At 47.1% G+C, this 15483-nt stretch overlaps 1 protein-coding gene across 2 annotated transcripts in view; it reads right to left on the reverse strand.

Annotated features, from left to right (window-relative positions):
- Positions 1-13270, reverse strand: part of Pax3 (paired box 3) — a 95185-nt gene extending 81915 nt beyond the window's left edge. The window contains exons 1-4 of one of the 2 annotated variants that reach the window (XM_036173334.1): positions 12825-13270; positions 11385-11620; positions 10104-10230; positions 8866-9000 (exon numbers count right to left, since the gene is read on the reverse strand). In XM_036173334.1, coding sequence (XP_036029227.1) covers positions 8866-9000; positions 10104-10230; positions 11385-11620; positions 12825-12909 — 583 coding nt within the window. In that variant the 5' untranslated portion in view covers positions 12910-13270. Of the gene's footprint in view, positions 1-8865; positions 9001-10103; positions 10234-11384; positions 11621-12824 lie in introns of both variants that reach the window. The other variant, XM_036173332.1, reaches the window with a different exon arrangement.
- Positions 13271-15483: the final 2213 nt, after the last annotated feature.

Genomic DNA, 15483 nt, shown 5'->3' on the forward strand with positions numbered 1-15483 from the left:
GGGGAGTTAAGAAATGTTCTTTGACATTTGGTGAAAGTTTTAGAATTTTATCATTTTTCCATACCTATGAAATCAGTGAAGTGGTTATATTAAGTAGCTGCGTATGGAATCGAGTTTCTAACATGCAGAAAGTGGAGAGTGTGGAGTATGTATATGTATGCTGTGTGTGAAGGGTGTGTGTGTTTGGTCTTTATTGTTGCTGCTAAGCCTTGAATTAAGCTTTTATCTGCCCTTGGGCAGAGCCCATCTGCTAGTCTATGGGCTAGTCACTTTCTCAGAGTGTTCAGAGTTTGTGCCCCCTACTCCACCAGGACTTTGAGTTTTGCTAGGATGCATACAAGTATTTTCTCATCTTATCCTCACAGAACCCTTGGAAACTGGTATGGCCCACTTCATCTTAAAAGTATCAAAAATGGAGCTCAAGAGGTCACACCTGAATAGTGCTTGGCCTCAACCTCAGGCAAGCACTCTCCACTTTTACTCTGGGTATTGTGTTCCCTTGGAGCACAAAAACACACAGGAAAATACTGAACCCAAGCAGGAAAAAAACACTCAGTGCTCCAACAACCTCCAACCAGGAAGCTGTCCAGCCCAGGCTCCTGCTTTCTTTGCAATAAAATAAATCACACCAATTAATTTTCTTTAGTTCAAATTAAACTCGGCTATGAAAATTGAGAGCGACACAAACACACTTACTCTTTGGATACTTAATGTTCTTAACGATAATGACACATTGAATACTCAATTTTAGGATATATGTCTGAGACTCGAGGGAGATAAGCTGAGTAAAACAGAATGCATGCCTGCCATTGTAGATCGCCAGGTTTAGCCCCTAGCATCAGAGCAATTAAATAAACAAACAAACTCCATGTTCATTCTAGCACTTTAGGCTAAGAAATAAGAGAGATACGTGAGTGCTGTGTTTTAATATATCTGTCACTCATTAAAAAAAAATCACAAAATAAAAATGCTGACTTTCTGCTGAAGTGCAAATGTGTGACTGTATCAGAGTTCACTATAAAAACAAAAATAAATGGAACCATTTCCATGTTGTAATACAAACTGCAAAGTAATTAACTTTCTGTCCTTAGCTAATCTACCCTAATGGACTTGTGGTGTCTAGTCAGTGGTGTAAGACCAAGCAGGTTTGATGCTGCAGCTCTTCCTATAGCCATACTTCCTGAGTTCATTTTTTAAAGGTCTACCCTTAAGTTTCCACAAATCTATATATTTTTTAATTTTTACTATGATCTTATGAATGGTGCACGCTAAAGATACAGTTGTAACCCTCCTCCCTCAACCTTGTTGGTCAGTGCGGGAGACATTCTAATCAGTTATTTCTGAACGGAATGTGTTGGGTTGGATCCAGAACAAGAAGAGTTGGCCCCTAGAATTGAGAATTGGTATTAATATGCTCTTATAGACACAATAAAACTAAACAGCTAAAAGTCCATAAGAAAGTTTAGCCAGTAAACTGTAAAATGGGTCTAACGACATAGCCACACAGTAGATTGTTTTTGCCTGTCATGTTCTAGCCTCTGCCGAGAAGAGACCATTTGTCACTGCAGTAGATGGAGGACATAAAAATTCAGATGACTTAGATCAAGTTGCTTTGGCCCGAAGGGGATGTATGTTCCTTTCTTTTGCTTTACTTAAAATCCTACAGCAGAATTTTAAATGCTGTAAACTTTTTTGCTATTTGCCATGTAAACTAATTTGCCTTCTCAACATTTTCCCTTTTAGGAGAAAAGTGTATCAAATCAAATTCTAAATTTTACACAGATGCTTCTTATTGCAATGCAATTTCTTCTTTTTCAAAAAGAGAAGTGGCCATTTACACAGCAGAAATGATCTGTTCCTTTTTACCAGGGACAAAGGAAAGTAGGAAACCAAAGATAAGAATTCATAAAACCTGTATGATTGTCTTCAGATCCATTTTTTTTTGTCTGCCTTCAACAAGGGCAATTTCCTAAATGCAGTGGTTCTCAGTCTGTGGGTCATGAACCTTTTGGGGTGGAACAACCTTTTCATGGGTCCCATATCAGATATCCTGCATATCAGATATTTACATTATGATTTATAACAGCAGCAAAAAATAATAGTTATGAAGTAGCAATGAAAGTAATTTGATGGTTGAGGGTCATCACAACACAAAGGGCCGCAGCATTAGAAAGGTTGAGAACCACTTCGGTAGGACATGGGAGAGCTATAGGGCAGTACTGCTTCCACCTTGATGCTCATCCGCAGGAGAAGGGCAAAGTCCAAGCTCCCTTTCACTTTCTCTCTCTGTGTATGACACATGGCAAAGTTTACGACATTGCAAATGTTGCTGCAGGATTTTAAATAAAACAGAATATGAGAGCGTATTGAGGCCATAGCTCCCCAGACGGAGGCAATCATTCTTAGATCAGCAAGCTTGCCTTGGTAATAAGATCTGGCCCAACTTGGATCTGGGATCTACTGTCTCCCTGACAATGTTTGAGCACACAGCCTAACAAACAAGAGGGAAAAGTTCCCTTAACTCTGTATGTGTATAAAAAATAAATGTATGTACATGTGAACGAACTATGAATTGAATAATTAAGTATCTGACCCAGGAAAGGCAAATCATCATCACATACTTAACTGACTCTAGCTTGCCGCCTAATTTATTTCAGACAGTCATACTATATATTATAATGATAGATTGCTGCTCTGTTATACTAGTGGGTATTGGAACGTAGGTGGATTATTGATGAATTCATTAATTATGAGTTAACAGGGAATTCTGACACAAAATTTTTAAAAATATAACCAGCATTAACTTAGTACCCGCATGTCAAAGTACACCTTAAGAATGAAAAAGAAAAAGTAAATAATAAAAAAGTAAACCTTTATAAAATCATAATTTAGAACCAAAATGTACACAGCAAGAAAGTTCACAAAACCTCATACAGTGGTGCATACATGATATACAGGGAAATATCCCAAGCCTGACTCTGGCGTAAATAGGAGAACCTCAGAGTAATTTGTTGGAATTTGCAAATTAAGCACAGAAATGGTATATTTCCAAAAGAGCCCTGGAAAGAACGTTTTGCCGTCTTAAAGAAAGGAAAAACCAATACAAATATACTAAATTCTTAAACAAACAAAAACCTAATAGTTGATCTAAAAATCAGCAACTACAGAAGTCATGATGGGATTCAGGTGTTTTCCCTAGCAGTCAACATCTGGGAATGTTACTAAGATCTGTGCTGTTACTTCCAACTCGGATGCCTCTAAAGGACACTTTGCAGGACAAGTTCACCTTTATAAAGTCCAGGACCAGCTTAATTTTCAGTGACCAGTTTGCAAATAAACCCTGTTGACACACATTGTGCACATAAACACATAGCTACTCCTATATTACAGGGATTTTTAAAATAAATGCAAAATTATGGAACACCACACATAGATGTGGCCACTACTTCTCACAGTCTTCTGTGTTATTTATTCTCCATCTAATTTTACATAAAAAACAATCTGATATCTTTTCTGCATAACATTCCCGCCTGGTAGGCAATTATAGTGACAAATTCATATTTAGAAAATTTGCCCAAACAGATAGTCGCGCCCCTTCCCCCGCCCCAAAGGAGAACCAACTTGATAAAATCGCTATCCCAGCCTCAGTTCTGAACATGAAATCGCCACAGGATAATTGAAAAAACACCCCACGAGCCTTCTCTGTGAGACAACCGGTTTCAGTTCCTATTTCTTGAAGGGGAATTTGGTCAGTTCCTCCTTAGAGATTTCAGAGGAAAAGGAGGATTTTCCAAGACACATAAATTGAAATGATCCTGCTTTGATCTGTGTGGTTAAGAAGCCCTCACAAAAGAAGGTGGCCACTGAGGGGCTGAGCTCCCAGCCTCTTAATGGATGACAATGGTATCAACAAACGGCTACTTAATCAATATTTGGGCAGAGCTGCAGAAAACTCCCCTTTCGGATTTTAATTCCTAGTTGTAAAACAACCCCTAGAGCAGCCAGTGAGATAAGACACGAAGCTGACTGCTTAATTGCCATTTAGTGGCTGGTGAGTTACATGGTAGGTACTTGGTCTTAATTCTTCCTTAATCTTCATTTACCGGAGTGAATAAATAAGTTACCTGTCGTAGGGTCCCACTAAACTGAAACTTTCTGGGACCAGGCCAGGCAACTCATCACTGAGCTTTTCAGTCTGCAGGCCATTTATTTCTGTATAACTTGAACATTTAATCTCATGATTAGGAAGGATTTTTGTTCTGTCCTGAGAATATCCATAGATGTGGAAACCACTAGGGTTTAGGGCAACGCTCCTATTCACTTGATTGATTTCTGTATATTCCACTTGCCTGCACCGAGGCACACTTTCTGGTTCCGCATCACCGCCCCGGGTGGGTTTTATGACTCAGCCCTGGGGACTCTTAAATGACCCTTCAGTAATTATTACACACTGGAAGCCCCTACCTCCTGTTCCGGTGCTATCAACAATCACATCAAACCCCAAAATAAACATATGATTTCAAGCATTAATTAGAAAATCTGCATGTTTTCAATAAAGCTAGGAAGCAAGCATACAACGTTAGTTACCCCAGTCAAACAAGGGGGAAAGAAAGTGCTAAGGGACAGTCTCCCTTATTCTGGCTAGGGAATGTTACTGCAGCGTGGTGGCCCACTGTCATGGAAAATACTTTTTTTTTTAATGAGAGAGACACTTTCCTTGAGTAGAATTACAAAGCCTTCAAAACTTTAAATATGATATTGAGAGTAGACTCCTGTCCTGGCAAATAGATTTAAGAATGGTCAGTCAGGAAGTGGCCAGTAATAGAAGATCTGGGTCCAGAAATCTGTGATCCTGCGCTGGGTTATTTAAATCTGTGGGAAGGCTCAGCCTGAGCCTCCACACCACACCAACCAACCGGACACCAACAATTCCCTTCCCCACCAACACGGAAGAAGCAAATGGCTTTGATTTCACAGCATGACTCCCTTTATTCGAAAGCGCTTCCCAAACAACCAACTGGGAACAAAATAGTCCAAGAACTTTACCTGCCCCCTACTTTGGTCTTTATAGACATACATTTTAATCTGACGCCATTTGTCATTAATTTTCGAAAAGAGCATGAGCTTATCCATAAAACAGGCTCAAGAAAAACTTGACACTTGTATTTTCTGAAAATCAAAAAAGGGGGGGGGTCTGGTTTGGTTTGTTTTTTTGTTTGTTTGTTTGTTTGTTTTTTCACACATTGAAGAAATGTGAAGGGAATATAGGCTGCCAGAGACCCTGTGCCCGGTTTCTCTGTTTCATCTCTGCGATTGTTGCAAACCTTCCATGCTTATTTAAGATTTTATTTTTTAAAGGGGGTGGGGGAGGGAAGTCCGGTGAAAGTGTGTCTCCAGTCCCAATCAAAACATCAGTTTGGCAATCTGGCCTCTTTCCCCCTGCGCTCGCTCCCGCACGGCCACTTCAAAGCCACGGCAACAAGTCGGTAATTGTAACGTTACATCTAAATATTTAAGCGGAAAGTCTTGCCGTCGCGTGTCCCATCTACAGTCCCCGTCTGTCCGGTAATTCCATTACGGCACAAAGCAAAAATGTTGCCCAAAACTCACAAACAGGAAAAGCGTCACCCTGCTGAGAGAAAGGGAGGGAGGTTGGGAGGAGGAGGAAGAGGAGGAAGAGGCGGAGGTGGGGGCGGGGAGGAGGGGAGGAGGAGAAGAAGAGGATGATGAAGGAGCAGTTTCATCGATTAGTCACCGCTTTTGTGTTAAGGGCTTTCTTTAAAATAAGAAGAAAAAAAAATGGGGGGAGGTTGCAGAAATTTCACTAATGTGAGCCTCAGGCTAGGGAGGGAGGGAAAAAAAGAAGAGAAGAAGGGGGAGGCGGGCTGTGTCTAGATGAAAGTGAGAGGACATAAAGGAGGCAATTGAGTCGGCTGCAGCCCGGCGAGCTAAGCTGCGGGCCGGCCGGAGCGGGGAGGGGCGGCGCGGCGCTTTGGCGCAGGGCGCAGCAGCGGGGGCCCGGCTATTGTGGCGGCGCCCGCGGGCCCGCTCTGCTGAGCCGGGGGAGGAACAGAGGCGCCCATTGAGCTGCAGCAACCCGGGGTGCCTGAGCTGGGACTCCGCAGGTCCGGCTGCGCCTGCTCCGTGTCCGCACTTCTGGCCAGGGGCCCCTGGGTGGCAGGTCCCCCAGCCGCTCACCCCTCTTCTTTCACCAATATCCTAGATCAGGAAGGATGGACTCAGGAGGGGTGCAGAGAACCTAGGGTTCCCTCAGAGCGCAGGACTGGATGCACCGCTGCATGTGCTGAGCAGCTCTTGGATTGGGAGGGAGAAGGAAACTTGGAGAAGACCAAAGGAACCGTTTGGGGAAAGGAACAAGATCTTGAACAAAAGAGTGTGGCTCTGACCTCTGTCTGGGTGTCTTTCTCCCCGCATCCAAGGGTCTGCCAAGCAGACCTCAGGCCAAATTTGTGTCCAGGAAAGCCAGTCTCAGCAGCAGGTACCAGGCCCATCTGGCAAGGGCACACAGCAGTGGTGGGGACACCCGAAAGGCCCTCCTCTGCCAGTTTTTCCCTCCCCTTTGCCAGGACTCAGAGAGCCCTTTCTCAACATCCATTCTATTTTACAAGTGGGACCTCCGGAGACTTTTGATGCCCAAACAACAGAGGGGAATATTTGAGGTTTCTAGACTTCAAACTGCATCTCACTCTATCCTTTCTCTGGGCCCCTCTTGCCCTCCAGGGTTCATCCGGAAAGGAAGCTGGAGGCACTGAAGGGACCCAGGCTGCATCTTCCTTGACAACCCCAAATTAAATTAGACTTCAGCCTCTGAGGGAGGGGCGTGTGTGTGTGTGTGTGTGTGTGTGTGTGTGTGTGTGTGTGTGTGTTTCAAGGACACAACCCCCACTGGGGGAAACACTGTGATTTTTAAAAATGGTAGCAATTGCCCTTGAATGGCAGCCGGCCCAGCGAGGCGACCCAAAAGACTAGAAACATTTTGTAGGTGAAATGGCCACTTTTTCCATGCTGAAGAGTCCATAAAACTTCCTGGCTCAGCAGCTACTGGGGCTCATTGAATAATTCATCCCTCATTGCAAGCCCATAATGTCTATTCTGGGCCCTTTGTGGGCCTGTTTTCTCTTCTTTTCTCCTTGAATTATAAAAAGGCTGCCTTCCTTTGTTCACATCAAGCTGCTCGGAGCTGGAGCTTTGTCTGGGCCAAGCTAAAGTGTGAGTTTCAATGGACTCTCCAGGCTTTGTCTCCCAAGTTCATCTCCAAGTGTAGATTGTGTAGAGAAGGCCTTCTTTGTAAACGCTGGAAAAGTTGTACAAATGTTTGACCAGCTCATTTGGGACGTTTTGTCTCCAGGGCCTTGGTTGTTGCGGCTGAGAGGGAGCGAGGGAGCGGCAAGTCTGCCTGGCTGCCACTTCCAGCAACAAGTAGCAAAACCATGGATCCCCCGCAAGGCCTCTGCTTTAGGATCCCATTGGGCCTGGGGGAAGTCTGGGTCCTCAGCCCTCTGCCTTCTTTCCCCCTAGCACCTCTAGCCTGCAGCTAGGGCTGGAATAAAAAAACAGAGGTGACCAGAAAAGCATTTGTCCAGGCTTACACAGATGTCACATGAGCCCCTGCTGTAAACACAGAAGTAACAGCATGTGCCATCTCCCTGATCAACCTCCTTCTACTCCGGGTGCCTTTTCTAGATTATATGTGTGCCCTAAAGCATCTGGGCTTCCGTTCATTAGAAGTCAGGCACTTGGTTGCTAACACCCAACTCTAAATATCATCGAGGGTGCAGCTTTTGTATTGGTTTGCAAAGCAGCTTTCCTGGAAGGCCAGCAGTTGTCTCAAGGATATACAATGAAGGTTTAAAAAGAGAGAGAGAGAGAGAGAGAGAGAGAGAGAGAGAGAGAGAGAGAGAGCAATCTGTATCTTTCTTCTAGATCATCTAAAGCCCTGGTAGAAAGGGGTTCTTTCTTTCTGTAAACCTTCATTTTTGAAGATGACTCCATGCAGGTAATAGGGAAGCAGCCTATAATTCTCCATCCCCTGGAGGGAGATTTTTCTTTTTGGTGCTGACAGGTCACAGCCAACAAGGAGTGGGTGGTCTGTACCCCTGGGGGGGACAGAGGGTGACGGCACTGGGGGGACTCAAGAACACAGATCCCTTTGACCCAGATCTCTATGACCCACCACTTGTGCACCATCGGTTGCCAGACATATACAGGTTATATATACTTCATCCCACTTGAAAACAAATGAAAAGTAGCCAGCTTATGTACATACTAGCAGCAGAGGTGGGACAATTTTAGGCTCCCAGTGTCCAGAAGAATCAGTCTCATTAATTCTCGCCCACACACACAGTAGTTCCCGGAGTGTAAAAACTACTTCAAGATTCTCAGACTTCATTAACTACCCCCATATTCTCAGCCCATATAATTTTTTTTTTCAGAAAAGTTTAGTATCCATCTAGAAAGTGTCAACCTGCAACGCATTTCAGGTTTCTCTACTCCAAGAAACTAGACATGATGGAGAATAAAACTCACGATGAATAAAACTCACGATGACTTAAGAGTTAGTATTATTGGAATGTGGCTCAAGAGTACAGCCCTTGCTGGGCGTGTATGAGATCCCGGATTGGAACGCCAGAAAAAATAAAATAAAAATTAGAATAGAGAAGGTTTTTCTTTTTAATATCAAATACCTCTCTGGTCTTTCACTTGAATGTCCTTCCCGAGAGCCGTAGCTGTGACCGAGGCCAAAAGTAAGCTTTGAAATAAGCCAGAGCCGGTCTGCGGTTGCGCAAACCCACAAGTCTTAGAACCAGTGCTCTCTTTGGAGCGCACGGCTCACGGGGCGCTTACCTCGCTCGCTCAGGATACCGTCAATGCTGTGTTTTGCTTTTTTCTCGCTTTCCTCTGTTTCCTTCCTCTCTAGATCCGCCTCCTCCTCTTCTCCTTTTCCAAATTTACTCCTCAGGATTCGGCTGATGGAACTCACTGGGGATAAGAGGAGGAAGGGAGCGCACACGATTGAGAGAGGCATCGGGAATGATCCCCAAGGAGACCTTAAAGGCCCAGCCGAGCTTCCTGCTCCTGGGCAAGGCTCATTGCTGCGTCCGCGTCTGGTGGCATCCGGCTCCTTGTGCATTCTCTCGGGTCTTAAAAACCCCTCACGCTTTCATGGGGTTTTAATTACTTAGACTGGAACTGGAAACTAGAAATCTCGCAGCACCTCCAACTCACAAACGAGAAATTTTACCTCTGTCCCTCTCCGAGTCCGGTTGACACCTAGCCTCTGAACACCCTAAGAGACTTCTGCCACCAGCTCACCCTTCACCGTGTTCCCTCCCCACTGGACCCCAAAATCCTGGGAAGAAGAACCACAGAGGGCCTGTCTCCTGCAAATCAACTTGTTTTGAGGATAGAAAGGGTTTAAATTTCAACTGCAGAATCATTCCCTATTGTAAAAAAATCAAAAGAAAGCACACTCTCTCCGATTTATTTTTTCCAGATTCCAGTCTGGTAAACAAATCCATGCTCTGAAATATATCGTTCTTACAGAGGGAAAAAAGGAGTTTCCTTTTAATTAAAAACAAACTCTTCCCGCGCGGAGGCCCAGCGCTGGCCCTTCTTCCCCTGGACCTCTCCCAAGCTGCCAGGATACTGGATGGATCCTGAAACTGCCGGAAAAATCCCGTCCTGCCGAATGTTCACTCCTTTCCTGCCCCAGCCAACTCTCCACCGGTGCGGCTTGGATCTCCCTTCAGTGGAAGTTACCAAAACATTTGTTTCTCTTTTAGAAGGAAACATCAATACTAATACTGGTTTGGCCTGTGCCCTGCGTTTCCGCCCCAGTCCCAGCCTCCTTAGTAGAAATCCGTCTGCGGGGAAAACTTCGGGCCGTCCCCTAAGCCGCCACCCTGGGGACCAGCAGTTCACCCAGTGCTCCATAAAACATCAAGAGTGTCTGGCTTGTAAATATTTCAGGGCAGCCTCCCAATAGCCACGATGGATCATTGGGGCGATTTTATGACTGGTATGGCCCATTGGAGTAGGAGACTGACGGTCCTGCCTCCGGGAAAAGTTAATGGACCCAGTACCTGAGGGCACAGTGTTCCTATCACAGACAGCGTCCTTGAGTAATTTGTCTCGGATTTCCCAGCTGAACATGCCCGGATTCTCTCTTTTGTATTCTTCAATTTTCTTCTCCACGTCAGGCGTCGTCACCTGCTTTAAGAGAATAGGCGGGTGGTGCGTTGGTACCCAGTATTGTGAGCCAGATAGGGTGCCCCCACCTCATGGTCTGTTGGATGCTCCTTCCTGTATCCTCTCGGAATGTCCCCCTGCTTAGCCAAATGACTTTAATTCAGTTTAGAAAGGAGCAGTCTGGAGACCCTCCACCTGCCTGAAGATGCTCCAGGGGACCAGATGAAATTAAGAAAAAAATGATAAGTTTGGAGATGAGGGCTGTGCTTTCTGATCACTAGAAACCCCACCGAATCTACACAAAAACGAAACTAAAAAGAGAATGTTTGAAAGAACCACAGAAAAATCAAATTAGGTCAGTTCCAACGAGGTCAGATCTGAGCTACAGAAGGATTAGGTTGAGATTTCTAAGGTCTTGTATCTAGGTTGTGCTGTTACTGTTGTTGATGTTGTTGTTGTTGTTAATTAGACGAACAGTAGATAACTTGAAAGAATGACTCTTTCACCCACTCAAATAAAACTGTCTCCTAAGATTCTCAGGTTGAGAGAGAAAATGGGGAAGGAGGGGACTGTGTTTGCGAGTCTTCAGTGTCTGTTTGGTTTTGCCCCCCTGGCAGCTAGAAAATCATACTGACTTCTCTGCACAACCCAAAGAGAAGGTGGGCCCGCACAATCTCCTCCCACTCCCTAACCAGGAGGGCTTTCTTGCTTATTAAAGAAAACTAACATAACTTAAGGATCTCACCTAACTGCTTTATAAAATGGAGTCAATAGGTTTATTATAAAGGAAACTAATGGCCCTGACTTCTGACTTCTCAAAAACAATTTGCACTGGAAGGAGTGGGGAGCGGTCAAAACTGGGAAAGAAACTCCTCAAGGACCAAATTGAGATTTTTAGCTTCATTCTAGGATGGTGCAGTGGGAAAGACTCTCGGGGAAAGTCGGCCATGGGTGGGGTTGCTTTAGGTGTTTATCAAAATAATTTGATGAGGGTTCCAAGGTTCCTAAGCATTTTTTAAAAATGCCTAGCCTTTTCCCAATGTCCAAGGACCACTAGCAACCATAACAACCGAGATCTACACACACGAAAACACTCCTTCCTAGATATGAAAAACACCCCTCTTGGAAAGTCCCTAGCTCACTCCCCACCCGCTGACCACAGGCCCCAGGCTCACCTTGGGCTTGCTGCCTCCGATGGCACCAGGGCGGATGGAGCCTGTCTCCTGGTACCTGCACAGGATCTTAGAGACGCAACCGTGGGACACGCGCAGCTGGCGAGAGATGACGCAAGGCCGAATACCGTGGTGGGCCATCTCCACGATCTTGTGGCGAATATGGTTGGGCAGAGGCCTGCCATTGATAAATACTCCTCCGAGCTGGTTGACCCGGCCCTGGCCGAGGGGGGTGGACACTGGGAAGAGAATGCAAAGGACAAAGCCCAGACAAAAGTCATTTAGGAAGAGTAAAAGCATCAGAAAGAACCTAATTCTGCATCCTTCCGGCCAACACCCCCCCTCCCCCGTGACAGTCCAATACCAACTACCAGGCTTTCGACTCCCAGTCCCGACCCTTACTGTTATGATTGTTTAAATAATTACCCACTGCAGGGGCATATAATCTTTTGGAAATTGAGTAATTGCAAAAAGATAACTTGCTGTAGAGAAAGCTGTGTTTTCCCTTTTTGGGGGGAAAGGGGGTGCTGCAATTTGGAGAGGTAACTAGGGTGGTGCCTAAACTGTCTTGTGGTAACTGCCACAAAATCCGGCTGAGTCCGGAGCAAGCTGATAGCCTTTACTGTTTCGGGATCAGAGTGTAGTAGGCAAGGGTCGGGAAGCATCCGGAAAGGAGACACAGGTGACAGCGCGTATCACCTGTTACATCTCAGAAATAAAAAACGGCAGCGGCGAGCCGGGCTATGATTACCACAGCCGCAGTTCGCTCTCCCCTGGACCAAGGTCGAAGGACTGTGCCCTTACTTCCCAAATTGTTTGGTAGGGTTCAGGTTTGCAGTGATAGCTACCTTCCCGAAATTTCCCAGAACCTTCAAGCAAACCAAAAGGGATTCTCAAGCATATTAGAAACTTCGAGATGCCTCTTGAGTCGATTGGAATTTAATTAATCCATACTAAAACTTCCAGTTAGGACGAACCACCGCAGTTTTCCGCAGCAGGAAAATTCTTGTCGAACTAAGAGGAGTTTTGTGGGGTTTTGTTGTTGTTGTTGTTGTTTTGTTTTGTTTTGTTTTTCAAAAGTGGGCGCAGCCGGGGCAATTTCGTAGCAACTTGGGGTGAAGAGAGTTTTGCTTCCGTGGCTGCGAAGCTTATCCACCTTCATCAGGACAGCAACTCCAAAACAGGGCAAAGTGGAACCGGCCGGAGCAGGCCGGGCCAGCTCTGAGGGTTTGTAGAGAGTACGGTGCTGCGTTTGCAGTCAGAAAGCGAAATGGGGCTTCTCTCCCCTCCACGAGACCCCCCTCCCCACTATTGCTTCTCGGGATGGGAAGTATGGAGGAAGAGGCTCCCGGGAGCACACGACTCGAGGCCCTGAGACCAGGAATGGGGTGCGGCAGCCAATCCCAAGCCCGGGGATCCGGATGGGCTGAGGCCCTAACGTACCTTCCAGCGGGAAACCACTGCGTGGGTAATTCTGCCCCGGGCCGGGCCGCATCATCCTGGGCACAGCGCCGGCCAGCGTGGTCATCCTGGGGGCAGCTTCGCTCGCAAATTATATCCAGGTGAAGGCGAGACGGAAAAGCGAGCGCAGCGGCGGCGGGTGACCCTCGGGAACTCTCCGGATCACGGAGAGCTCCTCCCCAAAAAGAAGGCAGGAGAGGGAGGCGGGGCGCGGGGGAGGGGGCTGCTAGCTCCTGGTCCACCCGCTGCAGAGAAGTTCCTAGAATGAAGGCTCCTAAGCCCAAGGCGGACAAGTTGGGTGCGAGTCTGGCAGACAGGCCCCTCCGCTGGGCCACTGGCAAGGGTGCTCAAGGCGCCAGGAAGATGGGGGCGGGAGGGTGGTAACGAGGCGGGAGCACGGCCCGAGTTTCTTCCCGTAGTGACACCGAGTGCAGGGATCCGGACTAGGGAGCATTTATTAGTTCTTTCACCCAAAGCTTGGTCAGGAGCCCTGAGCTGCGATTGGCCGACGAGGAGACCGTCCCGGGTGGCGAAGACACGCGCTGATTGGGCGACAGAGGCTACTTTCTCTTCCCATCCCTGACGGGGCCCAGGCCTCCACCGACCCGGAGGGGGACCAGCTCTGTGCCCCTTCCCCGAGAGAGAAGCGTAGACAGGTTGAAACTGGAAGAGGCAGCCTGGCTGATGCGAGCCGCTGAGGATGGAGAAGGGCTCGCCTTGTCTGTCACTCTACGTGTGCGTCCCTGATCTCTGGTTTTCCACTCCTGTCTGCCTGTCCCAGTCTTTCTGTGTCTCTCCCTGGGAGGCTCGCTCTATCTGTCTCTTAGTCTCTCTGTCTGTCTCTGCTTTTCACCGGTGGACCTCTCTTCAGGGCTGCTAACCCGGGGTGGGGGCGGGGAAACTCGGAAAAAGGCGTGAGGAGTCCCGGATGTGTTTGGTTTTCCTTTCCCTGGTCTGCGCTGGGCCTGAACTCGCTATGGGAGCCTCTCAGAGCGGCTCCTCTGGGGAAGAGTCCGGGATGCTCCCAGAAGGTTCTTTTGTCTTCCTTAGTCTGAAAGAAAGGGACTGAAGGATAGGTGGGGTAGCCTTAGGCGTAGACAGACGAGGTAAGGCCCCCCTGGACTAGAAGTTGCGAGCTGGGATGGGGGATTCGGCTCCTTTTCTTGGTTTAAAAGCCCTTCTGGGAAGCCGGGACTCTAAATCTCACATACAGATCGATCCCCGATGCACATGCATCTATATGTTGAGGTTTTGCCCGGCTGCGGCGTTTGTTCTCAGGAATTTATTATGGCATTCAGACTAAACTGCTGGGAAAAAAATAAATAAAAGGAGCAAAGTCTTGGCTAGGAGCTGAAGTGTCCCCAGCAGGATATGACGCCAGGAGTGTTGTAAAGACTGTCTGTCCTTAGAGAAGGTACCATTGTGCATAGCCTTTTATTTATAACTTGGTAAGTGCCAGCGAACTCGCCTCCTTTACACCCCCGAGTGCCAGCCCCGCGTTCTGCACTGTTCTTTATTCCCTCAACTCTATTCAGGGACTGTCACTCTGGGGCCGAGAGGTATTCAGGGCCTTAATCAATCAAAAGGATGAGAATCGGGCAGGTTTTTTCCCTTTGAAATAAAGGAAACAATGACTTCTGGGCTTCAAGTTCCCCCTTTTCCCTTTTATGATATTTGAATTTTTCCTGCCCCTGAGCCTCCACCCCTTTCTGAGTCCCTCTACGCCCATCTCCTTTGACAGTTTTGACGTGAACTCAGGCCCCCAACCCTACTTGCCCACCCCCTAATTAAGGCAAACTCAAGAGGCAAGATTGGTGGTTGCGGGGGAGTGGGGTGGTGGGGGTAGGGGTGCGGGTAACTGTTCAAAGTCCACGAGCTGGCCCTTTAAGAGTTCACTCCCAGTGGGAAAAGCTGGGTAGCTCTGTGCTCCCCTTCAAGTCAAAAGGCTTCCTTGACCCTGGGAGCAGGCGAGACAGGCCTCTGGGGACTCCAGAAAATGTCTGGACACCCACCCCCACCCCCACCCACACTTGGAGGAGGAGCATTTGAGTTCACAGCGGAAAGCCCAGAAGCTGTTTGCCCCGAGTCCTGCTTAACCAAGTTTTATATTAAATGATTCAGTTTGTCAAAGCACACAACATTCTCACTCCCTTTTTCAGGACCGGGGGTCCTTCAACGTCTTGAGTACGTGTTTTCTAAAGCTCAGCACACCCATAGCAACTGAGGAGCCAGACTTTCCCAAGTGTTTCCCCTCTCCATAGCTGAGCAAAGCCGGGTTTTGTTCTTTGTAAGGTCAGCTTTAATCCGTGGGAGGATGAGGGACCCAAGGTGAACTTCAAGAGGGTATAAATTCAGGCTGCACACTCCCTGGAAAGGGATCTCTCCTTGAGGGTTAGAGCCTTCTGGGGTCGAGTCTCCTGTTTTTTAGTTCAAGGCTTTAGTGGTGTGCTTTAGTTCTCCAGAGGGCTGATCCTGCTGGAGAGCCAGGAATGGTAACTTGTTTGTAATAAGTGGCTGCAGATTCCTTTCTGGGTTCGGAGAGTCCTCTGGGACACTTCGACCAGGTATTGCCAGTTGAACAGCTCACAGGTGCCAGTTCAATAGTTTGTACCTTCACAGAGCACTTACCACCTGCTAGGAA

The sequence above is a fragment of the Onychomys torridus genome, chromosome 23, assembly GCF_903995425.1.
Source record: "Onychomys torridus chromosome 23, mOncTor1.1, whole genome shotgun sequence".
NCBI lineage: Eukaryota > Metazoa > Chordata > Mammalia > Rodentia > Cricetidae > Onychomys > Onychomys torridus.